This window comes from Oncorhynchus kisutch, unplaced genomic scaffold (assembly GCF_002021735.2).
Source record: "Oncorhynchus kisutch isolate 150728-3 unplaced genomic scaffold, Okis_V2 Okis05a-Okis16b_hom, whole genome shotgun sequence".
NCBI lineage: Eukaryota > Metazoa > Chordata > Actinopteri > Salmoniformes > Salmonidae > Oncorhynchus > Oncorhynchus kisutch.
Window position 1 is genome coordinate 6523403 of NW_022261982.1, and position 26790 is coordinate 6550192.

At 42.3% G+C, this 26790-nt stretch overlaps 1 protein-coding gene and 1 long non-coding RNA gene across 4 annotated transcripts; one reads left to right on the top strand and one right to left on the bottom strand.

Annotated features, from left to right (window-relative positions):
• Nucleotides 1-4690: 4690 nt before the first annotated feature.
• Nucleotides 4691-5257, top strand: LOC116359783 (uncharacterized). The gene is made up of 2 exons (XR_004206761.1): nucleotides 4691-4915; nucleotides 4960-5257. It is a non-coding gene; the product is annotated as an uncharacterized LOC116359783 (long non-coding RNA).
• A 561-nt stretch (nucleotides 5258-5818) lies between these two features.
• Nucleotides 5819-23052, bottom strand: LOC109877265 (zinc finger protein 239-like). Of its 3 annotated transcripts, XR_004206760.1 has the most exons (4): nucleotides 22934-23052; nucleotides 16655-16903; nucleotides 16440-16549; nucleotides 7639-11230 (listed from the first exon to the last, which is right to left on the bottom strand). XR_004206760.1 is itself a non-coding variant. In XM_031813354.1 (3 exons), exons 2-3 carry the CDS (start codon nucleotides 16755-16757, stop codon nucleotides 10236-10238), a joined length of 1098 nt encoding a protein of 365 aa, XP_031669214.1. In that variant the 5' UTR covers nucleotides 16758-16903; nucleotides 22934-23052; the 3' UTR covers nucleotides 5819-10235. The 3 variants fall into 3 exon arrangements, 2 of the variants coding, with proteins under 2 accessions (XP_031669214.1, XP_020325148.2); XM_031813354.1 differs by lacking the exon at nucleotides 16440-16549 and having other exon boundaries at nucleotides 5819-11230; XM_020469559.2 differs by lacking the exon at nucleotides 22934-23052 and having other exon boundaries at nucleotides 16655-16698.
• Nucleotides 23053-26790: the final 3738 nt, after the last annotated feature.

The window sequence follows — 26790 nt, forward strand, 5'->3', positions numbered from 1 at the left end:
AGTCATTACCACGAGCCTGTCCTCCCCAATTAAAGTTCCGCTCCAGTCATTACCACGAGCCTGTCCTCCCCAATTAAAGTTCCGCTCCAGTCATTACCACGAGCCTGTCCTCCCCAATTAAAGTTCCGCTCCAGTCATTACCACGAGCCTGTCCTCCCCAGTTAAAGTTCCGCTCCAGTCAATACCACGGGCCTGTCCTCCCCAATTAAAGTGCCACCAACCTCCTGTGAAATCCATTCCCCATTAAATTTTGTGAAAATCCCAAAAGTCATGGTCTTTCATTTTTGTCCAGGTTTCATTGGTAAGAAGAATGCCCCTCTCCCCACAGATTGTGATTAATACCTCTGCGCATTTAGAGCTTGAGGTAGTCACCTTATACAAGTACTTGGGAGTGCGGCTAGACAGTACACTGTCCTTCTCTCAGCACATATCAAAGCTGCAGGATAAGGTGAAATCTAGACTTGGTTTCCTCTATCGTAATCGCTCCTCTTTCACCCCAGCTGCCAAACTAACCCTGATTCATATGACCATCCTGCCCATGCTAGATTATGAAGACGTACTTTATAGATTGGCCATCAGATTTGCCACCAATGTTCCTCATCCTCCACATACAACACCCGTTCTGCCAGTCACCTTCTGTTAAAGGTCCCCAAAGCACACACATCCCTGGGTCGCTCGTCTTTTCAGTTCGCTGCAGCTAGCGACTGGAACGAGCTGCAACAAACACTCAAACTGGACAGTTTTATCTCCATCTCTTCATTCAAAGACTCCATCATGGACACGCTTACTGACAGTTGTGGCTGCTTCGTGTGATGTACTGTTGTCTCTACCTTCTTGCCCTTTGTGCTGTTGTCTGTGCTCAACAATGTTTGTACCCTGTTTTGTGCTGCTACCATGTTGTGCTGCTGCCATGTTGTGTTGCTACCATGTTGTGCTCCTACCATGTTGTGTTGCTACCATGTTGTGCTGCTGCCATGTTGTGTTGCTACCATGTTGTGCTGCTGCCATGTTGTGTTGCTACCATGTTGTGCTGCTGCCATGTTGTGTTGCCACCATGTTGTGCTGCTGCCATGTTGTGTTGCTACCATGTTGTGCTGCTGCCATGTTGTGTTGCTACCATGTTGTGCTGCTGCCATGTTGTGTTGCTACCATGTTGTGCTGCTGCCATGTTGTGTTGTTGTCATGTTGTGTTGCTGCCGTGCTATGTTGTTGTCTTAGGTCTCTTTATGTAGTGTTGTGTTGTCTCTCTTTATGTAGTGTTGTGTTGTCTCTCTGTATGTAGTGTAGTGTTGTCTCTCTTTATGTAGTGTTGTGTTGTCTCTCTGTATGTAGTGTTGTGTTGTCTCTCTGTATGTAGTGTTGTGTTGTCTCTCTGTATGTAGTGTTGTGTTGTCTCTCTTTATGTAGTGTTGTGTTGTCTCTTTATGTAGTGTTGTGTTGTCTCTCTTTATGTAGTGTTGTGTTGTCTTAGGTCTCTTTATGTAGTGTTGTGTTGTCTTAGGTCTCTTTATGTAGTGTTGTGTTGTCTCTTTATGTAGTGTTGTGTTGTCTCTCTGTATGTAGTGTTGTGTTGTCTCTCTTTATGTAGTGTTGTGTTGTCTCTCTGTATGTAGTGTTGTGTTGTCTCTCTTTATGTAGTGTTGTGTTGTCTCTCTGTATGTAGTGTTGTGTTGTCTTAGGTCTCTTTATGTAGTGTTGTGTTGTCTCTCTGTATGTAGTGTTGTGTTGTCTCTCTTTATGTAGTGTTGTGTTGTCTCTCTGTATGTAGTGTTGTGTTGTCTTAGGTCTCTTTATGTAGTGTTGTGTTGTCTCTCTGTATGTAGTGTTGTGTTGTCTCTCTTTATGTAGTGTTGTGTTGTCTCTCTGTATGTAGTGTTGTGTTGTCTCTCTTTATGTAGTGTTGTGTTGTCTCTCTTTATGTAGTGTTGTGGTGTCTTTATGTAGTGTTGTGTTGTCTCTCTTTATGTAGTGTTGTGTTGTCTTAGGTCTCTTTATGTAGTGTTGTGTTGTCTCTCTTTATGTAGTGTTGTGGTGTCTTTATGTAGTGTTGTGTTGTCTCTCTTTATGTAGTGTTGTGTTGTCTCTCTTTATGTAGTGCTGTGTTGTCTCTCTTTATGTAGTGTTGTGTTGTCTTAGGTCTCTTTATGTAGTGTTGTGTTGTCTCTCTTTATGTAGTGTTGTGGTGTCTTTATGTAGTGTTGTGTTGTCTCTCTTTATGTAGTGTTGTGTTGTCTTAGGTCTCTTTATGTAGTGTTGGGGTGTCTCTCTTTATGTTGTGTTGTGTTGTCTCTCTTTATGTAGTGTTGTGTTGTCTCTCTTTATGTAGTGTTGTGTTGTCTCTCTTTATGTAGTGTTGTGTTGTCTCTCTTTATGTAGTGTTGTGTTGTCTCTCTTTGTAGTGTTGTGTTGTCTCTCTTTATGTAGTGTTGTGTTGTCTCTCTTTATGTAGTGTTGTGTTGTCTCTCTTTATGTAGTGTTGTGTTGTCTCTCTTTATGTAGTGTAGTGTTGTCTCTCTATGTAGTGTTGTGTTGTCTCTCTTTATGTAGTGTAGTGTTGTCTCTCTATGTAGTGTTGTGTTGTCTCTCTTTATGTAGTGTTGTGTTGTCTCTCTTTATGTAGTGTAGTGTTGTCTCTCTTTATGTAGTGTTGTGTTGTCTCTCTTTATGTAGTGTTGTGTTGTCTCTCTTTATGTAGTGTTGTGTTGTCTCTCTGTATGTAGTGTTGTGTTGTCTCTCTTTATGTAGTGTAGTGTTGTCTCTCTGTATGTAGTGTTGTGTTGTCTCTCTTTATGTAGTGTAGTGTTGTCTCTCTGTATGTAGTGTTGTGTTGTCTCTCTTTATGTAGTGTAGTGTTGTCTCTCTTTATGTAGTGTTGTGTTGTCTCTCTTTATGTAGTGTTGTGTTGTCTCTCTGTATGTAGTGTTGTGTTGTCTCTCTTTATGTAGTGTAGTGTTGTCTCTCTTTATGTAGTGTTGTGTTGTCTCTCTTTATGTAGTGTTGTGTTGTCTATCTTTATGTAGTGTTGTGTTGTCTCTCTTTATGTAGTGTTGTGTTGTCTCTCTTTATGTAGTGTTGTGTTGTCTCTCTTTATGTAGTGTTGTGTTGTCTCTCTTTATGTAGTGTTGTATTGTCTCTCTTTATGTAGTGTTGTGTTGTCTCTCTTTATGTAGTGTTGTGTTGTCTCTCTTTATGTAGTGTTGTGTTGTCTCTCTTTATGTAGTGTTGTGGTGTCTCTCTTTATGTAGTGTTGTGTTGTCTCTCTTTATGTAGTGTTGTGTTGTCTCTCTTTATGTAGTGTTGTGTTGTCTCTCTTTATGTAGTGTTGTGTTGTCTCTCTTTATGTAGTGTAGTGTTGTCTCTCTTTATGTAGTGTTGTGTTGTCTCTCTTTATGTAGTGTTGTGTTGTCTCTCTTTATGTAGTGTTGTGTTGTCTCTCTGTATGTAGTGTAGTGTTGTCTCTCTTTATGTAGTGTTGTGTTGTCTCTCTTTATGTAGTGTTGTGTTGTCTCTCTTTATGTAGTGTTGTGTTGTCTCTCTTTATGTAGTGTTGTGTTGTCTCTCTGTATGTAGTGTAGTGTTGTCTCTCTTTATGTAGTGTTGTGTTGTCTCTCTTTATGTAGTGTTGTGTTGTCTCTCTTTATGTAGTGTTGTGTTGTCTCTCTTTATGTAGTGTTGTGGTGTCTCTCTTTATGTAGTGTTGTGTTGTCTCTCTGTATGTAGTGTAGTGTTGTCTCTCTTTATGTAGTGTTGTGTTGTCTCTCTTTATGTAGTGTTGTGTTGTCTCTCTTTATGTAGTGTTGTGTTGTCTCTCTTTATGTAGTGTTGTGTTGTCTCTCTTTATGTAGTGTTGTGTTGTCTCTCTTTATGTAGTGTTGTGTTGTCTCTCTTTATGTAGTGTTGTGTTGTCTCTCTTTATGTAGTGTAGTGTTGTCTCTCTTTATGTAGTGTTGTGTTGTCTCTCTTTATGTAGTGTTGTGTTGTCTCTCTTTATGTAGTGTTGTGTTGTCTCTCTGTATGTAGTGTAGTGTTGTCTCTCTTTATGTAGTGTTGTGTTGTCTCTCTTTATGTAGTGTAGTGTTGTCTCTCTTTATGTAGTGTTGTGTTGTCTCTCTTTATGTAGTGTTGTGTTGTCTCTCTTTATGTAGTGTTGTGTTGTCTCTCTGTATGTAGTGTTGTGTTGTCTCTCTTTATGTAGTGTAGTGTTGTCTCTCTGTATGTAGTGTTGTGTTGTCTCTCTTTATGTAGTGTTGTGTTGTCTCTCTTGTCCTGATGTGTGTTTTGTTCTCTATTTTTATGAAATATATCTTTAATCTCAGCCCCCGTCCCTGCAGGAGGCCTTTTACCTTTTGGGAGGCCGTCATTGTAAATAACAATTTGTTCTTAACTGACTAGCTTTGCTAAATAAAGGAACAAATAAATAAATGTGGAATCACTCCAAGGCATTATGAACTTTACCCTGGTTTCATGTGGAATCCTTCCAAGGCATTAAAATCAAATCCAATGTTATTTGTCACATACACCTGGTTAGCAGATGTTAATGAGAGTGTAGCGAAATGCTTGTGCTTCTAGTTCCAACTAATGCAGGAATATCCAACGAGTAATCTAACCTAACAGATTCACAACAACTACCTTTATACACACAAGTGTAAAGGAATGAATAAGAATATGTACATACAAAACAAATATGAATGAGTGATGGTGCAGAACGGCATAGGCAAAGATGCAGTAGATGGTATAGAGTACAGTATATACATATGAGATGAGTAATGTAGGGTATGTAAACATATAAATGGCATTAGACCAGTATGAACTTTACCCTGGTTTAAGGTGGAATCACTCCAAGGCCATTATGAACTTTACCCTGGTTTAAGGTGGAATCACTCCAAGGCCATTATGAACTTTACCCTGGTTTAAGGTGGAATCACTCCAACAGCAGTATGAACTTTACCCTGGTTTAAGGTGGAATCACTCCAAGGCCATTATGAACTTTACCCTGGTTTAAGGTGGAATCACTCCAAGGCCATTATGAACTTTACCCTGGTTTAAGGTGGAATCACTCCAAGGCCATTATGAACTTTACCCTGGTTTAAGGTGGAATCACTCCAAGGCCATTATGAACTTTACCCTGGTTTCATGTGGAATCACTCCAACTATACCACAATGCAGCATGTTTTAGTGAGACAGCCAATGCTAATTCTCTTGCTCTGAGTTCCAAATAGCTCCCTATTCCCTAAAGAATATATTTTGATTCAACACTTGTTTGGTTCCATATGTGTTATTTCATAGTGTTGATGTCTTCACCATTATTCTACAATGTAGAACATAGTACAAATAAAGAAAACCCCTTTGAATGAGTAGGTGTTCTAAACCTTTGAATGAGTAGGTGTTCTAAACCTTTGAATGAGTAGGTGTTCTAAACCTTTGAATGAGTAGGTGTTCTAAACCTTTGAATGAGTAGGTGTTCTAAACCTTTGAATGAGTAGGTGTTCTAAACCTTTGAATGAGTAGGTGTTCTAAACCTTTGAATGAGTAGGTGTTCTAAACCTTTGAATGAGTAGGTGTTCTAAACCTTTGAATGAGTAGGTGTTCTAAAACCCCTTGAATGAGTAGGTGTGTCCAAACTTTTGACTGGTTCTGTTGATCTCTAACAAAGGGGTCGTGGAAAAGGTCTGTTGAAATGAATACTGTAGTGGTGTGAGAAAGGTAACACAAGCTTCCTCTCTGGTTCCATTCCCCCAATAGTAACTGGGTCATTATTGGATGGTGAATGTCATGCTGTCCCTGGACTGTAGCACCATATAAAAAAATGACAAATACATTTATTTAACTGTTATTTAATAAGAAACCTTATGTAAATCCTTTATACTGATAAACATATATTTGTATGGATTGTAGACAATACTGGTGCCTAGATAAATGGGCCTCTTCCAAAGGTGATGTGTAGAGATCTAGTGACATGTTTTGACTAGATAAATGGGCCTCTTCCAATGGTGATGTGTAGAGATCTAGTGACATGTTTTGACTAGATAAATAAACATTATTTTGAATGCCATGAATTAAACAAAAACATTGTATTTTCTGTATAGATAAACCCCCCCCCACCAAAAAAAAGCATATTTTTTATTAGCAGATCAATTAAGTTCATTGAAGTTATCCAAATACACAAATCATCAATGGCTAACATAAATACATCTAGTATTAAAACACATGTAGTCCTTTCATAGCCTGTGTGTCATTAAACAAAAGTAATTTAGTAGTAAAACAAATGATCCACCCAGGACCAAGTTTATAAAACCCTGATTGAGCAGACACTCCCATCAAGAGCTACCCACAGCTTGTGGATTCATCTTAAGATAGCCAGGCGAGACAACAACACTTCAGTCGTATCCCAACCATGTAATACAATACAATACAATACAAAATACCATATATAGTGCATTAGTAAAGTATTCAGACTCCTTGACATTTTCCAAGTTTTTTTCCCCCCTCACCAATCTCCACACAACACCCCATAATGACATCACAATACCCCATAATGACATCACAATACCCCATAATGACATCACAATACCCCATAATGACAAGACAAAAACATCACATTTACATAAGTATTCAGACCCTTTACTCCGTACTTTGTTGAAGCACCTTTTGGCAGCGATTACAGCCTCGCATCTTCTTGGGTTTGACACTACAAGCTTGGCACACCTGTATTTGGGGAGTTTCTCCCATTTCTTCTCTGCAGATGCGCTCAAGTTTTGTCAGGTTGGGATGGGGAGCATCGCTGCACAGCTTTTTTCAGGTGTCTCCAGAGATGCTCAATCGGGTTCAAGTCCGGCCTCTGGCTGGGCCACTCAAGGACATTCAGAGACATGTCCCGAAGCCACTACTGCATTGTCTTGGCTGTGTGTTTAGGGTCGTTGTCATGTTGGAAGTTGAACCTTCGCCCCAGTCTGAGGTCCTGAGCAGGTTTTTATCAAGTATCTCAATGTTCTTTGCTCCCCATTCATCTGTCCCTTGATCCTGACTAATCACCCAGTCCCTGCCGCTGAAAAACATCCCCACAGCATGCTGCCACCACCATGCTTCACCGTAGGGATGATTCCAGGTTTGCTCCAGACGTGACACTTGGCATTCAGGCCAAAGAGCTCAATCTTGGTTTCATCAGACCAGATAATTGTGTTTCTAAATGGTCTGAGAGTCCTTTAGGTGCCTTTTGGCAAACTTCAAGCGGGCTGTCATGTGCCTTTTACTGAGGAGTGGATTCCTTCGGCCACTCAACCATAAAGGCCTGAATGGTGGAGTTCTGTAAATAACTCTGGATAACTTATTTGTATTGCTTTTAATCTTTTTAATGAATTTATTTGAACACTTTGTTCTAGCTAGCTATTTGTGTAGGTAGCTATCAAGTAAACACAATTTAATAATAATAAATTGGAAAAATGTTGTAAAACCTGTTTTTGCTTTGTCATTATGGGGTATTGTGATGTCATTATGGGGTATTGTGATGTCATTATGGGGTATTGTGATGTCATTATGGGGTGTTGTGTGTAGACTGATGAGTAAAAAAAAAAAACAATTGAATCCATTTTAGAATAAGTCTGTAATGTAACAGGAAGTGGAGGAAGGAAGGGGTCTGAATACTTTCCAATGCAGTTTGTTTATTTATCAACGTTCCTAATATTAAGTAGATTGCTTCGCTTTACAACAGGAGTAGCCTACTTACACGGCTGGCATGAAAATGAACTGCGGGAAAAACATGACATATAATTCAAACGTTATTTAGTATATGTAAAAGACAAGATTAACTTCAGAAAATGTCTATTGGTTTGACAATATTGTCACTTGTGAACAATGTATTATCACTTGTGAATGGTGCCCAGAGTATACAGTCTAAAGCAAGAATCAGCGCATGCCTTTTTTTCCCAAATCATAGTCGCACGCATCATATAGCATAGCTCATAGCCCTATATGTTTTAATAAGGTTTATATCATAACTAAAAATGTCCAAATAACACCAAACGTAGCCTATAGACTAGGACCCCTGGAACACGGTTAGAGAGCACAGAGCCTAGTGAAAACGTGTTCTTTAAAGCCCAGTCATTGAGCCTACAGAGCCTAGTGAAAACGTGTTCTTTAAAGCCAAGTCATTGAGCCTACAGAGCCTAGTGAAAACGTGTTCTTATAAGCCCAGTCATTGAGCCTACAGAGCCTAGTGAAAACATGTTCTTAGGCCACTATGTTAAAGAGGATCCCAGCTGTCTCTAGGACATGAATCCTATTTCCTAACCGGTGTAGCCTATCAGACATACATAGGTGACTTCCAACTTTGAGGAAGCCGATTTTCACCGTAAAAATGCACCTTCGTATTAAAGCATTCTATGCATTATTACATTTGTAGACTTATGTAAAATAGCTTATTATTCGTAATGCTATGAGTAGATTGGATAGTCATAATTCTGACTAATAATATCACTCAATCACTGCTGGCAAAAAAGACCATTCAATGCATGGCTGAGCGCGTATAGCGTAGAGTAGGCCTGGGCTATAACAGGTACGGCCTGGGCTATAACAGGTACGGCCTGGGGTATAACAGGTACGGCCTGGGCTATAACAGGTACGGCCTGGGGTATAACAGGTACGGCATGGGCTATAACAGGTACGGCCTGGGCTATAACAGGTACGGCCTGGGCTATAACAGGTACGGCCTGGGGTATAACAGGTACGGCCTGGGCTATAACAGGTACGGCCTGGGGTATAACAGGTACGGCCTGGGCTATAACAGGTACGGCCTGGGCTATAACAGGTACGGCCTGGGCTATAACAGGTACGGCCTGGGGTATAACAGGTACGGCCTGGGCTATAACAGGTACGGCCTGGGGTATAACAGGTACGGCCTGGGCTATAACAGGTACGGCCTGGGGTATAACAGGTACGGCCTGGGCTGTACAGGTACGGCCTGGGCTATAACAGGTACGGCCTGGGCTATAACAGGTACGGCCTGGGGTATAACAGGTACGGCCTGGGCTATAACAGGTACGGCCTGGGCTATAACAGGTACGGCCTGGGCTATAACAGGTACGGCCTGGGCTATAACAGGTACGGCCTGGGGTATAACAGGTACGGCCTGGGGTATAACAGGTACGGCCTGGGCTATAACAGGTACGGCCTGGGCTATAACAGGTACGGCCTGGAGTATAACAGGTACGGCCTGGGGTATAACAGGTACGGCCTGGGGTATAACAGGTACGGCCCGGGTTATTATAGGTACAGCGAAGATACAGCGAAGTGTACAGGTACAGCGAAGTACAATTTATTTCAATTAACTTTCAGCTTCCTCTAACCTTATGGATGCGTCGTAACCTTCATTCGCTAATCGACGGCATGCTACGGATGACTTTTTAATTGAAAAATAATTCTACACATTTATTAATAGGCTGTATGTAAAGACTAGATTAAACGATGAACAGTCTGATGGTTGAGAACATGATCAAGTGCTTGTCAAATTGTGAATGAGAGACTGATGAAGTGTGTGCAGCCTGCGTAAAAGAAACAGAGCAGAGCGCAGGCCTTTCATCCAACTTTTTTTTCAAATCATCATTAGAGTTGCACCATGCAGCCTTTACAATGTCTTAAAAATCAAAAACATACGTTTGGATCCCAACTAAAGTTATAAAACACAATGTAAAGTAAGCATATTAGGAGGACCTGTTAACACAGAATAGTGCACACTTCCTCTGAAATTCATTGGGGAATATGTGTTTTATTCCAGCTATGCTCAATTGTGTGTTAAATGAACTAGTGTTGCCCACAGCCATATGGCCAAGCCAGATCAGGACCTAACATACTGTAAGGACAACTCAGAATATGCTATTTTGTTCTTCTGAAATAGGCTACATTTTCTTTATATCGTGTTTCTTTTAGACCTGTATAAAATAAATTATGGATTTATTGTGAAGGTGTATTATATTATATGGATTCATTATATTTTTTACAATGTAGATGTTTCAAAAAGGTCCACATCAGTGGCTTGTAGGCTATGCGTGGAAGCCAAGACATGCTAAACATGTTTAGGTCAATTACCATGAGACCGGTAATTATTTATATGACAATCACCGGCTGACACAACGTCATGGCCGCCACAGCTCTAGTAATAAGGCTTCTCTCCTGTGTGTATACTTTTATGGGTTTTTAAGTTGCCCAGTCGAGAGAAACTTGCCCCACAGTCAAGAGCATGTTTAAGGCTTCTCTCTTGTATGTATATGTTCATGTGTTTTTAAGTGTCCCAATCGAGAGAAACTCACACCACAGTGAGAGCAGGTGTAAGGCTTCTCTCCTGTGTGTGTTCTCTGGTGAACTTTTAGCCCAGTTGATGTTTTAAAACATTTTCCACAGTCAGAGCAGTAATAAGGCTTCTCTCCTGTATGTATACGTTCATGTGTTTTTAAGTTGCCCAGCTGTGAGAAACTCGCCCCGCAGTCAGAGCAGGAGTAGGGCTTCTCTCCTGTGTGTGTTCTCTGATGAACCTTTAGCTCAGTTGATGTTGTGAAGAATTTCACACAGTCAGAGCAGTAGTAAGGCTTCTCTCCTGTGTGTATACTTTCATGAGTTTTTAAGTGGCCCAGTCGAGAGAAACTCACTCCACAGTCAGAACAGGAGTAAGGCTTCTCTCCTGTGTGTGTTCTCTGATGAACTTTTAGCTCAGTTGATGTTGTGAAGCATTTGCCACAATGAGAGCAGGAGTAAAGCTTCTCTCCTGTATGTATACGTTCATGTGTTTTTAAGGTATCCAATCGGGAGAAATTCTTCCCACAGTCAGAACAGAAGTAAGGCTTCTCGCCTGTGTGAATACGTTGGTGTTTTTTTAAAGTCCCCAGTTGAGCGAAACTCTCCCCACAGTCAGAGCAGGAGTAAGGCTTCTCTCCTTTATGTATACTTTGGTGTCTTTTTAAATGGCTCAGTCGAGAGAAACTCTTCCCACAGTCAGAGCAGGAGTAAGGCTTCTCTCCAGAGTGCACACTCTGGTGAACTGTCAGAGAATGTGATGTTGTGAATCTCTTCCCATAGTCAGAGGGGGAATACGGATTATCTCCTGTGTGTATTTGTAGGTGTATTTTTAGTCCTGATAGAAATGGGAAAACCTCCTCACAATGTGGGCAGTGGTGAGATCTCTTAGGTCTGTGATCTCCCTGCTGTTGCTCTCTGGATGTAGAGAATGTCTCAACAAGGTCCCCTGTGTGAACAACAACAGAAGAACCAGTCAGTTGGTGTGATAAACACATGACATCATATCCTCTTCTGCCTGTACTGGGCGACTACCAGTCAAAAGGTTTAGAACACCTACTCATTCAAAGGTTTAGAACACCTACTCATTCAAAGGTTTAGAACACCTACTCATTCAAAGGTTTAGAACACCTACTCATTCAAAGGTTTAGAACACCTACTCATTCAAAGGTTTAGAACACCTACTCATTCAAAGGTTTAGAACACCTACTCATTCAAAGGTTTAGAACACCTACTCATTCAAAGGTTTAGAACACCTACTCATTCAAAGGTTTAGAACACCTACTCATTCAAAGGTTTTTCTTTATTTGTACTATTTTCTACGTTGTAGAATAATAGTGATGTCATCAACACTATGAAATAACACGTATGGAATCATGTAGTAACCAAAATAAATAAAAGGTTAAACAAATCAAAATATAAAATATATTTAGGATTCTTCAAACAGCCACCCTTTGCCTTGATGACAGCTTTACACACTCTTGTAGGTGTTCTACAACTTTTGACCGGAGGTGTATCAGTACAATACAATACAATACAGTACAGTACAATACAATACAGTACAATACAAAGGAGAATACAATACAGTACAATGCAATACAGTACAATACAGTACAATACAGTACAATACAGTACAATACAGTACAATACAAAGGAGAATACAACTATTCTAAAAGTGGGTCACAGTTGAAATCTAAAGAAGGGGTAAAAGTCATGACAATTTTGACCTATATCATCCTCCACTCAGTATCACAAGGGTTAGTAACTACAGACTCATTTCATATCATCCTCCACTCACTATCACAAGGGTTAGTAACTACAGACTCATTTCATATCATCCTCCACTCACTATCACAAGGGTTAGTAACTACACAGACTCATTTCATATCATCCTCCACTCACTATCACAAGGGTTAGTCACTACACAGACTCATTTCATATCATCCTCCACTCAGCTACTGTTCTCCATCATTCTATCAGCAGACAGCACTGATGTGGAGCTACTGTTCTCCATCATTCTATCAGCAGACAGCACTCTGACTGATGTGGAGCTACTGTTCTCCATCATTCAATCAGCAGACAGCACTCTGACTGACAGCACTCTGACTGACAGCACTCTGACTGACAGCACTCTGACTGACAGCACTCTGAAAGAGCTGCTTCCTGCTTCCTATGTTGAACATAATAAACGGCTCTCTATCCACCGGATGTGAACCAAACTCACTAAAAGTGGCAGTAATAAAGCCTCTCTTGAAAAAGCCAAACCTTGACCCAGAAAATATAAAAAACTATCGGCCTATATCGAATCTTCCATTCCTCTCAACATTTTTACAGAAGGCTGTTGCGCAGCAACTCACTGCCTTCCTGAAGACAAACAATGTATACGAAATGCTTCAGTCTGGTTTTAGACCCCATCATAGCACTGAGACGGCACTTGTGAAGGTGGTAAATGACATTTTAATGGCATCGGACCGAGGCTCTGCATCTGTCCTCGTGCTCCTAGACCTTAGTGCTGCTTTTGATACCATCGATCACCACATTCTTTTGGAGAGATTGGAAACCCAAATTGGTCTACACGGACAAGTTCTGGCCTGGTTTAGATCTTATCTGTCGGAAAGATATCAGTTTGTCTCTGTGAATGGTTTGTCCTCTGACAAATCAACTGTAAATTTCGGTGTTCCTCAAGGTTCCGTTTTAGGACCACTATTGTTTTCACTATATATTTTACCTCTTGGGGATGTTATTCGCAAACATAATGTTAACTTTCACTGCTATGCGGATGACACACAGCTGTACATTTCAATTAAACATGGTGAAGCCCCAAAATTGCCCTCGCTAGAAGCATGTGTTTCAGACATAAGGAAGTGGATGGCTGAAAACGTTCTACTATTAAACTCGGACAAAACAGAGATGCTTGTTCTAGGTCCCAAGAAACAAAGAGATCTTCTGTTGAATCTGACAATTAATCTTAATGGTTGTAAAGTCGTCTCAAATAAAACTGTGAAGGACCTTGGCGTTACTCTGGACCCTGATCTCTCTTTTGAAGAACATATCAAGACCATTTCAAGGACAGCTTTTTTCCATCTACGTAACATTGCAAAAATCAGAAACTTTCTGTCCAAAAATGATGCAGAAAAATGTATCCATGCTTTTGTCACTTCTAGGTTAGACTACTGCAATGCTCTACTTTCCGGCTACCCGGATAAAGCACTAAATAAACTTCAGTTAGTGCTAAATACGGCTGCTAGAATCCTGACTAGAACCCCAAAAAACTAGCCTCCCTACACTGGCTTCCTGTCAAAGCAAGGGCTGTTTTCAAGGTTTTACTGCTAACCTACAAAGCATTACATGGGCTTGCTCCTACCTATCTCTCTGATTTGGTCCTGCCGTACATACCTACACGTACGCTACGGTCACAAGACGCAGGCCTCCTAATTGTCCCTAGAATTTCTAAGCAAACAGCTGGAGGCAGGGCTTTCTCCTATAGAGCTCCATTTTTATGGAACGGTCTGCCTACCCATGTCAGAGAAGCAAACTCGGTCTCAACCTTTAAGTCTTTACTGAAGACTCATCTCTTCAGTGGGTCATATGATTGAGTGTAGTCTGGCCCAGGAGTGGGAGGGTGAACGGAAAGGCTCTGGAGCAACGAACCACCCTTGCTGTCTCTGCCTGGCCGGGTTCCCCTCTTTCCACTGGGATTCTCTGCCTCTAACCCTATTACAGGGGCTGAGTCACTGGCTTACTGGGGCTCTCTCATGCCGTCCCTGGAAGGGGTGCATCACCTTAGTGGGTTGAGTCACTGATGTGATCTTCCTGTCTGGGTTGGCGCCCCCCCCTTGGGTTGTGCCGTGGCGGAGATCTTTGTGGGCTATACTCAGCATTGTCTCAGGATGGTATGTTGGTGGTTGAAGATATCCCTCTAGTGGTGTGGGGGCTGTGCTTTGGCAAAGTGGGTGGGGTTATATCCTTCCTGTTTGGCCCTGTCCGGGGTTGTCCTCGGATGGGGCCACAGTGTCTCCTGACCCCTCCTGTCTCAGCCTCCAGTATTTATGCTGCAGTAGTTTATGTGTCGGGGGGCTAGGGTCAGTTTGTTATATCTGGAGTACTTCTCCTGTCCTATTCGGTGTCCTGTGTGAATCTGTGTGCGTTCTCTAATTCTCTCCTTCTCTCTTTCTTTCTCTCTCTCGGAGGACCTGAGACCTAGGACCATGCCCCAGGACTACCTGACATGATGACTCCTTGCTGTCCCCAGTCCACCTGGCCATGTGCTGCTCCAGTTTCAACTGTTCTGCCTTATTATTATTCGACCATGCTGGTCATTTATGAACATTTGAACATCTTGGCCATGTTCTGTTATAATCTCCACCCGGCACAGCCAGAAGAGGACTGGCCACCCCACATAGCCTGGTTCCTCTCTAGGTTTCTTCCTAGGTTTTGGCCTTTCTAGGGAGTTTTTCGTAGCCACCGTGCTTCTACACCTGCATTGCTTGCTGTTTGGGGTTTTAGGCTGGGTTTCTGTACAGCACTTTGAGATATCAGCTGATGTACGAAGGGCTATATAAATAAATGTGATTTGATTTGATGTGGAGCTACTGTTCTCCATCATTCTATCAGCAGACAGCACTCTGATGTGGAGCTGCTGTTCTCCATCATTCTATCAGCAGACAGCACTCTGATGTGGAGCTGCTGTTCTCCATCATTCTATCAGCAGACCTGACTGATGTGGAGCTACTGTTCTCCATCATTCTATCAGCAGGCAGCACTCTGACTGATGTGGAGCTACTGTTCTCCATCATTCTATCAGCAGAAAGCACTGATGTGGAGCTACTGTTCTCCATCATTCTATCAGCAGACAGCGCTCTGACTGATGTGGAGCTACTGTTCTCCATCATTCTATCAGCAGACAGCGCTCTGACTGATGTGGAGCTACTGTTCTCCATCATTCTATCAGCAGACAGCGCTCTGACTGATGTGGAGCTACTGTTCTCCATCATTCTATCAGCAGACAGCACTCTGACTGATGTGGAGCTACTGTTCATCATTCTATCAGCAGACAGCGCTCTGACTGATGTGGAGCTGCTGTTCTCCATCATTCTATCAGCAGACCTGACTGATGTGGAGCTACTGTTCTCCATCATTCTATCAGCAGACAGCACTCTGATGTGGAGCTGCTGTTCTCCATCATTCTATCAGCAGACAGCACTCTGATGTGGAGCTGCTGTTCTCCATCATTCTATCAGCAGACCTGACTGATGTGGAGCTACTGTTCTCCATCATTCTATCAGCAGGCAGCACTCTGACTGATGTGGAGCTACTGTTCTCCATCATTCTATCAGCAGAAAGCACTGATGTGGAGCTACTGTTCTCCATCATTCTATCAGCAGACAGCGCTCTGACTGATGTGGAGCTACTGTTCTCCATCATTCTATCAGCAGACAGCGCTCTGACTGATGTGGAGCTACTGTTCTCCATCATTCTATCAGCAGACAGCGCTCTGACTGATGTGGAGCTACTGTTCTCCATCATTCTATCAGCAGACAGCACTCTGACTGATGTGGAGCTACTGTTCATCATTCTATCAGCAGACAGCGCTCTGACTGATGTGGAGCTGCTGTTCTCCATCATTCTATCAGCAGACCTGACTGATGTGGAGCTACTGTTCTCCATCATTCTATCAGCAGACCTGACTGATGTGGAGCTACTGTTCTCCATCATTCTATCAGCAGACCTGACTGATGTGGAGCTACTGTTCTCCATCATTCTATCAGCAGACTTGACTGATGTGGAGCTACTGTTCTCCATCATTCTATCAGCAGACTTGACTGATGTGGAGCTACTGTTCTCCATCATTCTATCAGCAGGCAGCACTGACGTGATGTGGAGCTACTGTTCTCCATCATTCTATCAGCAGAAAGCACTCTGACTGATGTGGAGCTACTGTTCTCCATCATTCTATCAGCAGAAAGCACTCTGACTGATGTGGAGCTACTCTGGTACTGATCTTGGTGTAGCCAGACCACTTTTCTCCAGTAAAAAATGCCAGATTCACTTCAATCAACACATTAGATCAGGAAATATAGCTGGCTACATTCTTTCTATGATAAACATTAGAAATATGATGACCATGCATCGTTTTAGCAACAACATAAATAATATACCTTGCTTTTTGCATCGTAAGCTCATTTACTTGTGTGGCTGCCAGCCAATGAGTGTTGCAGTTCTGTTGTCAGCGGATGAAAATGAAGCTATTTTCTGCCTAATGTGTTTTCTGTTGAAGGAAAACACACTGTAGTTGCACAACCCTGATCGTTCTATTGAAGCAAGAAACACTGTACTTTCAATATAAAATGCTGTAGATAGAACCTGCTCTTACCATGAGAAACAGATGTACCAATCTCCTCCTCTTCTTCTTCCTCTTTAATGTTGACATTCAGCTCCAGTGTTTGACTGCAGTCTTCCAGCTTCACTGATGCCATCTCTGGACCCTGCAGTGCAAATTGGGCTCCACTGTCACAATCAGGACCCAGTAACTGTAGGTTTGGACTCAGTGTGGAAGGAGAGAGGCAGGCTGGGATTGTCCTCACTGTTGATGTTACCGGCCTCAGACTTAATCGGAGTCGGTCTGTAGTAATAAAGACAAACGGACACAAAAGGTTGCTGTCTTGACAGTTCTGGAACTTTTCTTTATTCTCTAAAAATATATTATATTTGTTCTCGTTCAAATCATCTAATTTCAATAGATCAGGTAGCTAAGCTTCGACAACAAAACATTCACTGATTCCCATTAGACAACTGCACACTAGGTGCACATAACCTATAATACATTTCTGAAATTGAATTAAATGCATAAAATGACAACAAGAAAACATTTAGTACAAGGTTGCAGTATGTTTTAGGCAGCACTATGATTGATATTCAGGAAAATAGTACAATCAAATATATTTATAAAGCCCTTCTTACATCAGCCGATGTCACAAAGTGCTGTACAGAAACCCTCAGCCTAAAACCCCACAAACAGCAAGCAATGCAGACGTAGAGTGCCATAGTCTGTTTTCTACGCCAGAAGTTAATGGTTCTCTGTAGGAGGAATTTACAGTGCCTTGCGAAAGTATTCGGCCCCCTTTGCAACCTTTTGCCACATTTCAGGCTTCAAACATAAAGATATAAAACTGTATTTTTTTGTGAAGAATCAATAACAAGTGGGACACAATCATGAAGTGGAACGACATTTATTGGATATTTCTAACTTTTTTAACAAATCAAAAACTGAAAAATTGGGCATGCAAAATTATTCAGCCCCTTTACTTTCAGTGCAGCAAACTCTCTCCAGAAGTTCAGTGAGGATCTCTGAATGATCCAATGTTGACCTAAATGACTAATGATGATAAATACAATCCACCTGTGTGTAATCAAGTCTCCGTATAAATGCACCTGCACTGTGATAGTCTCAGAGGTCCGTTAAAAGCGCAGAGAGCATCATGAAGAACAAGGAACACACCAGGCAGGTCCGAGATACTGTTGTGAAGAAGTTTAAAGCCGGATTTGGATACAAAAATATTTCCCAAGCTTTAAACATCCCAAGGAGCACTGTGCAAGCGATAATATTGAAATGGAAGGGGTATCAGACCACTGCAAATCTACCAAGACCTGGCCGTCCCTCTAAACTTTCAGCTCATACAAGGAGAAGACTGATCAGAGATGCAGCCAAGAGGCCCATGATCACTCTGGATGAACTGCAGAGATCTACAGCTGAGGTGGGAGACTCTGTCCATAGGACAACAATCAGTCGTATATTGCACAAATCTGGCCTTTATGGAAGAGTGGCAAGAAGAAAGCCATTTCTTAAAGATATCCATAAAAAGAGTTGTTTAAAGTTTGCCACAAGCCACCTGGGAGACACACCAAACATGTGGAAGAAGGTGCTCTGGTCAGATGAAACCAAAATTGAACTTTTTGGCAACAATGCAAAACGTTATGTTTGGCGTAAAAGCAACACAGCTCATCACCTTGAACACACCATCCCCACTGTCAAACATGGTGGTGGCAGGATCATGGTTTGGGCCTGCTTTTCTTCAGCAGGGACAGGGAAGATGGTTAAAATTGATGGGAAGATGGATGGAGCCAAATACAGGACCATTCTGGAAGAAAACCTGATGGAGTCTGCAAAAGACCTGAGACTGGGACAGAGATTTGTCTTCCAACAAGACAATGATCCAAAACATAAAGCAAAATCTACAATGGAATGGTTCAAAAATAAACATATCCAGGTGTTAGAATGGCCAAGTCAAAGTCCAGACCTGAATCCAATCGAGAATCTGTGGAAAGAACTGAAAACTGCTGTTCACAAATGCTCTCCATCCAACCTCACTGAGCTCGAGCTGTTTTGCAAGGAGGAATGGGAAAAAATGTCAGTCTCTCGATGTGCAAAACTGATAGAGACATACCCCAAGCGACTTACAGCTGTAATCGCAGCAAAAGGTGGCGCTACAAAGTATTAACTTAATGGGGCTGAATAATTTAGCACGCCCAATTTTTCAGTTTTTGATTTGTTAAAAAAGTTTGAAATATCCAATAAATGTCGTTCCACTTCATGATTGTGTCCCACTTGTTGTTGATTCTTCACAAAAAAAATACAGTTTTATATCTTTATGTTTGAAGCCTGAAATGTGGCAAAAGGTCGCAAAGTTCAAGGGGGCCGAATACTTTCGCAAGGCACTGTAACTAGCATTAAGTTAAGGTGCTAACTAGCATTAAGGTAAGGTGCTAACTAGCATTAAGGTAAGGTGCTAACTAGCATTAAGGTAAGGTGCTAACTAGCATTAAGGTAAGGTGCTAACTAGCATTAAGGTAAGGTGCTAGCTAGCATTAAACGTATCTTATAACAAAAACAATCAATCTTAACATAATCACTAGTTAACTACACATGGCTGATGATATTACTAGATTATCTAGCTTGTACTGCATTGTATATAATCGATGCGGTGCCTGTTAATTTATCATTGAATCACAGCCGACTTCGCAAAACGGGTGATTTAACAAGCGCAGTCGCGAAAAAAAGCATGTCATTTCACCAATGTACCTAACCATAAACAACAACTCCTTGAAATCAATACACAAGTATATATCTTTAAACCTGCGTATTTAGTTAATATTGCCTGCTAACATGAATTTCTTTTAACTAGGGAAATCGTGTCACTTCTCTTGCGTTCTGTGCAACAGAGTCAGGGTATATGCAGCAGTTTGGGCCGCCTGGCTCGTTGTGAACTGTGTGAAGACTATTTCTTCCTAACAAAGACAGCCGACTTCGCCAAACGGGGGATGATTTAACAAAAACACATTTGTGAAAAAAGCACAATCGTTGCACGAATGTACCTAACCATAAACATCAATGCCTTTCTTAAAATCAATACACAGAAGTTTATATTTTTAAACCTGCATATTTAGCTAAAAGAAAATCATGTTAGCAGGCAATATTAACCAGGTGAAATTGTGTCACTTCTCTTGCGTTCATTGCACGCAGAGTCAGGGTATATGCAACAGTTGGGGCTGCCTGGATCATTGCGAACTAATTTGCCAGAATTTTAGGTAATTATGACATAACATTGAAGGTTGTGCAATATAACAGGAATATTTAGACTTATGGATGCCACCCGTTAGATAAAATACGGAACGGTTCCGTATTTCACTGAAAGATTAAACGTTTTGTTTTCGGGAATGATAGTTTCCAGATTCTACCATATTAATGACCAAAGGCTCATATTTCTGTGTGTTATTATATTATAATGAAGTCTATGATTTGATAGAGCAGTCTGACTGAGTGGTGGTAGGCAGCAGCAGGCTCGTAAGCATTCATTCAAACAGCACTTTACTGCGTTTGCCAGCAGCTCTTCGCAATGCTTCAAGTATTGCGCTGTTAATGACATCAAGCCTATCAACTCCTGAGATTAGGCAGGCAATACTAAAGTGCCTATTAGAACATCCAATAGTCAAAGGTATATGAAATACAAATGGTATAGAGAGAAATAGTCCTATAATAACTACAACCTAAAACGTCTTACCTGGGAATATTGAAGACTCATGTTAAAAGGAACCACCAGCTTTCATATGTTCTCATGTTCTGAGCAAGGAACTGAAACGTTCGCTTTTTTACATGGCACATATTGCACTTTTACTTTATTCTCCAACACTTTGTGTTTGCATTTATTTAAACCAAATTGAACATGTTTCATAATTTATTTGAGACTAAATTGATTTTATTGATGTATTATATTAAGTTAAAATAAAAGTGTTCATTGTTCATTTAGTATTGTTGTAATTGTCATTATTACAAATGTACATACATACATACATACATATACATACATACACACGCATTTAAAAATATATATTATTTTTAAATTTTTTAAAAACAGCCGATTAATCGGTATCGGCATTGAAAAATCATAATTGGTCGACCTCTAGTGTATTTATATTTATTTATTTATACACACACAACCACTGGTGGAACAATGTCTGTCTGTTCAGCGGTTTGATCCTTTGGGTGAATTCATTTAGTTTGAGCTTTACTAATCGTCCGTGAGTTGTACTCGGTTCATGTTAGAACCTAACACCTGTCACACAACACATTGATCTCCCGTCACTGAAGGAGACATCCCGTACCTAGAATAAATATATTTACCAGCCCTCTGGTTGACCTATTTCCCAGAAACTTTTTCCAGCAGCGAAGGCAAGTCTGCTCCCGGCCCGCCACAGCAGTCGCTAGTGCCCAATGGGACAAGGACATCCCTGCTGGTCAAACCCTCCCCTAAACCGGATGACGCTGGGCCAATTGTGCGCCTCCCCACGAGTCTCCCGGTTGCGGCCGGCTGCGACTGAGCCTGGACTCAAACCCAGAATCTCTAGTGGCACAGCTAGCACTGCCTTAGACCACTGCACCACTCGGGAGGCCCTAAGAGTCTCAGTCTTAAATCGCCAGTAGGTTTTTTGCTCCAACCCTGTTCCTGGAGAGCTACCCTACTGTAGGTTTTTGTTTTCGCTACAGGATAGTAGCCTTGCAGGAACAGGGTTGGAGTTAAAACCTACAGGACAGTAGCCTTGCAGGAACAGGGTTGGAGTTTAAACCTACAGGACAGTAAGCCTTGCAGGAACAGGGTTGGAGATAAAATCTACAGGACAGTAGCCTTGCAGGAACAGGGTTGGAGATAAAAACCTACAGGACAGTAGCCTTGCAGGAACAGGGTTGGAGTTAAAACCTACAGGACAGTAGCCTTGCAGGAACAGGGTTGGAGATAAAAACCTACAGGACAGTAGCCTTGCAGGAACAGGGTTGGAGTTAAAACCTACAGGACAGTAGCCTTGCAGGAACAGGTTTGGAGTTAAAATCTACAGGACAGTAGCCTTGCAGGAACAGGGTTGGAGATAAAAACCTACAGGACAGTAGCCTTGCAGGAACAGGGTTGGAGTTAAAACCTACAGGACAGTAGCCTTGCAGGAACAGGGTTGGAGTTAAAACCTACAGGACAGTAGCCTTGCAGGAACAGGGTTGGAGTTAAAACCTACAGGACAGTAGCCTTGCAGGAACAGGGTTGGAGATAAAAACCTACAGGACAGTAGCCTTGCAGGAACAGGGTTGGAGTTAAAACCTACAGGACAGTAGCCTTGCAGGAACAGGGTTGGAGTTAAAACCTACAGGACAGTAGCCTTGCAGGAACAGGGTTGGAGTTAAAACCTACAGGACAGTAGCCTTGCAGGAACAGGGTTGGAGTTAAAACCTACAGGACAGTAGCCTTGCATGAACAGGGTTGGAGTTAAAACCTACAGGACAGTAGCCTTGCATGAACAGGGTTGGAGTTAAAACCTACAGGACAGTAGCCTTGCAGGAACAGGGTTGGAGTTATAACCTACAGGACAGTAGCCTTGCAGGAACAGGGTTGGAGTTAAAACCTACAGGACAGTAGCCTTGCAGGAACAGGGTTGGAGAACCCACATTCTCACGTCAAGTTCAGTTTTTCTAAGTGCCATCATTTGAGTGAAAACTGGCTCACGCGTGTTTAGTGGCATATTTTGTATGTACGCAGTTTATCAACGAGGCCCCGGGACTTCGGGGTCATGGCTAGAAGGGATACAGCTTTTGTCAAATTACAGTCAAAAGGTTGATTTTCTTTGCATTTTCGCTAACCCTAACATTTTAGCTAACCCAAACCGAATTATCCTAACCTGTTATGTTAATTATCCTAAACTGCTACTAAAAGTAAAATATGAAGTTAATTTGACAAAAGCTGTATCCCTTCTAGACATCACATTACCGTCTCCTAGAGCGAAGAGGCTTCGGCACTGCCTGCACTTTAGGCTGTTGACCGAGTATGCGACGCCATTTTACAAGCTTGTGAACAACATTTTACAGAAAACCAATAACGTATAAAAACGAACTCAGAAATCTCAAATGAATTGAATCTTTATGAAAATTACATTGTCGAACTGTATATTTATTAAATCAAACCCAAAGTCTAACGTTAGATATGTTTTTAGCACGTTTTTCACGCATTCGGCTTGACACAAAAATAACACGTCATAACACCTTGACAGGTTTGTTACCTAACGTATTATGACACGTTCTTTCGATATTATAAAGTGTAAACGTGCTATTACATACCTGTAGTAATACATTTGAAACGGACACAAAGGTGAGCATATTGACAGCACAACAGTGACTCGTCGTCGTTCTTCTTCTTCTTCTTCTTCAGTGGGGTTTAACGGAGGTTGGCATACAATATGTTGCATTACCACCCCCAACTGGACTAGCGTATAAATCCATTATACTTTGTGAAGCAAAACGGGACAATGGGAAAGGGGAAAAAACACCTTCCAACTAACCGTACACTTATTAAATACCCACCACTGTGACCCTATCTACTCCTACATCATTCAATTCAAATGTATTTATATAGCCCTTCGTACATCAGCTGATATCTCAAAGTGCTGTACAGAAACCCAGCCTAAAACCCCAAACAGCAAGCAATGCAGTTGTAGAAGCACGGTGGCTAGGAAAAACTCCCTAGAAAGGCCAAAACCTAGGAAGAAACCTAGAGAGGAACCAGGCTATGTGGGGTGGCCAGTCCTCTTCTGGCTGTGCCGGGTGGAGATTATAACAGAACATGGCCAAGATGTTCAAATGTTCATAAATGACCAGCATGGTCCAATAATAATAAGGCAGAACACTTGAAACTGGAGCAGCAGCACAGCCAGGTGGACTGGGGACAGCAAGGAGTCATCATGTCAGGTAGTCCTGAGGCATGGTCCAAGGGCCCAGGTCCTCCGAGAGAGAAAAAGAAAGAGAGAAAGAGAGAATTAGAGAGAGCACACTTAAATTCACACAGGACACCGAATAGGACAGGAGAAGTACTCCAGGTATAACAAACTGACCCTAGCCCCCCGACACAAACTACTGCAGCATAAATACTGGAGGCTGAGACAGGAGGGGTCAGGAGATCATCATACTATTGTGACCCTATCTACTCCTGCTCCATGCTACTGTGACCCTATCTACTCCTACATCATACTACTGTGACCCTATCTACTCTTACATCATACTACTGTGACCCTATCTACTCTTACATCATACTACTGTGACCCTATCTACTCTATCTACTCCTGCTCCATGCTACTGTGACCCTATCTACTCCTACTCCATGCTACTGTGACCCTATCTGCTCCTGCTCCATACTACTGTGACCCTATCTACTCCTGCATCATACTATTGTGACCCTACCTAATCCTGCTCCATACTACTGTGACCCTATCTACTCCATGCTACTGTGACCCTATCTACTCCTGCTCCATGCTACTGTGACCCTATCTACTCCTGCTCCATACTACTGTGACCCTATCTACTCCTGCTCCATGCTACTGTGACCCTATCTACTCCTACTCCATGCTACTGTGACCCTATCTACTCCTACATCATACTACTGTGACCCTATCTACTCCTACATCATACTACTGTGACCCTATCTACTCCTGCATCATACTACTCCTGCTCCATACTACTCCTGCTCCATGCTACTGTGACCCTATCTGCTCCTGCATCATACTACTCCTGCTCCATACTACTCCTGCATCATACTACTGTGACCCTATCTACTCCTGCATCATACTACTGTGACCCTATCTACTCCTGCTCCATACTACTGTGACCCTATCTGCTCCTGCATCATACTACTCCTGCTCCATACTACTCCTGCATCATACTACTGTGACCCTATCTACTCCTGCATCATACTACTGTGACCCTATCTACTCCTGCTCCATACTACTGTGACCCTATCTGCACCATGCTTGTTACGTTCCCCAGTTTCTGTGTTGTGGGTTTGTTTGTATGTGTGTATTTCAGGAAATGGCTTCCTGAAGTCCAAAGCAGCTGATTGGTCGGCCCCATTGCAGAGTGGCACTCTAACCCCGCCCTCTCGTTAGGGGATACAGCTGTTGGCAATTACCGACTCCTTCATAGCTTTAAAAGCAAGTGTTCCTTTGTTAGGAAGAGAGAGCGTCGTGGTATGGCCTGTATAATATGTTGTCAGTGGTTTGTAGCCGGTCCTGCAGAGGTCTGTGTATGCCATAGGACTTCGTTTTTTATGGGGGGGGAAGGGGGGGGGGAAGGGAAGGCTCCTTGGGAGTGCTTAGGCAAGAGGCCTGCGGACATACATATCCCTAGTATTTACGATGTCTATGTGCACTAGGTAAGACCTGGGCGGACCACCCCCTGTGTTTTGGTTAGCGCGCAAGGTGGTGCTAAGATGGGTAGGTAAGGGTAGGAGAGGGGGCTCTTTAACTTCTACTTTCTTTGCTTTGGTTCCATCTAGCCCCTGTTAAGGAAATAAATTCCCAGTAAATGGTCATATTCTCTGCCTCTGTCATCCTTACCTGCACCTACAATCGCATACCTCTTTCACTCTATGGAGAGTTGAGTGTAGCAGGGTGTTGCGTTCCCTCCAAGAGGGACATTGCTACTGTGACCCTATCTGCTCCTGCATCATGCCGATGACCTGGGAGAACAGGACACCACCCTGTAACTCCTCTGATCTCCAGTCTCGTACGTTGAAGTACTTCTCCGCTGCTGCCACATCTATTGTCTGTGATTTACATTCCATTTCTGCTGTACAGTTGATAACCATTTGCTATGAACACTAAGCCAACCTTACTGAAACGTATCACTCATTGACCTACAGTATCACTCATTGACCTACAGTATCACTCATTGACCTACAGTACCCCTCATTGACCTACAGTACCCCTCATTGACCTACAGTACCCCTCATTGACCTACAGTTTCACTCATTGACCTACAGTGTCACTCATTGACCTACAGTATCACTCATTGACCTACAGTATCACTCATTGACCTACAGTACCCCTCATTGACCTACAGTATCCCTCTGTACTGGTACAGATCTACTACTCCCAGGGCTCCTCTCAGTATTCCTCTGTACTGGTGCAGATCTACTACTCACAGGGCTCCTCTCAGTATCCCTCTGTACTGGTACAGATCTACTACTCACAGGGCTTCTCTCAGTATCCCTCTGTACTGGTACAGATCTACTACTCACAGGGCTCCTCTCAGAATCCCTCACCCTTGATACATCCTCTACTTTCTTCACTGCCTCGGCATATGACACCTACTGCACTACTCTGTCTCTGGACTAATGCACTAACTTCTTCTCTGGTATAATGAGATTCACACAAAATGTAATGTCCAATTCACATCACATCCCATACTCTGACCACCTCGACCTACTTCTCTTGTACCGGACACTTCTGATCCCCCGCAACATGATCACCCCCTACAGTTGGCACACCACTTTATACACCTGAAACTACACAATCCTCTGTCCCATGCCCTCCTGCCCACTTCCCATCATGGACTGTCAATGGAGACAAAAAAACATTTTTTTTTGTAAGGCGACAAACTGCCGACGTGTTCAGGTCATGTGACTCTCGCACATAATGTAGACATAGTGTTTGTCGTCACATGTTAGTTTAAACAGCCCTGTCCTCTTCACACCCTTATCTATGGCTGTGTTACAAACACGTAAAACACAGCCTCCATTTACCCTCGCCTTATGCCCTTGGGGGAATCCCCACGGCCATCTTTGGGGGAATCCCCACGGCCATCTTTGCCGTCAGTCGAAACCCATTAGCCAATCAAGAGAAGTTGTCAATGTAAGCCCCCTCAGCCCTCGTTTCTGAACGAGTGTGTTCACACCAGGGCCTGTTCACACCAGGGCCTGTTCACTCCGCGGGGCCTGAAACCACCCATAATTCAATTCACGATGATTGTACATCCGCTAAGAAAAGTCTCCTAAAACTTAAAACCAACATCAATATGGCGAAAACTAACGGAAATACAGTGCATTCGGAAAGTATTCAGACCCCTTGACTTTTCCACGTTCTGATTCAATTAAATTGATGAGCGAAAAAAACAACAATCTACACACAATACCCCATAATGACAAA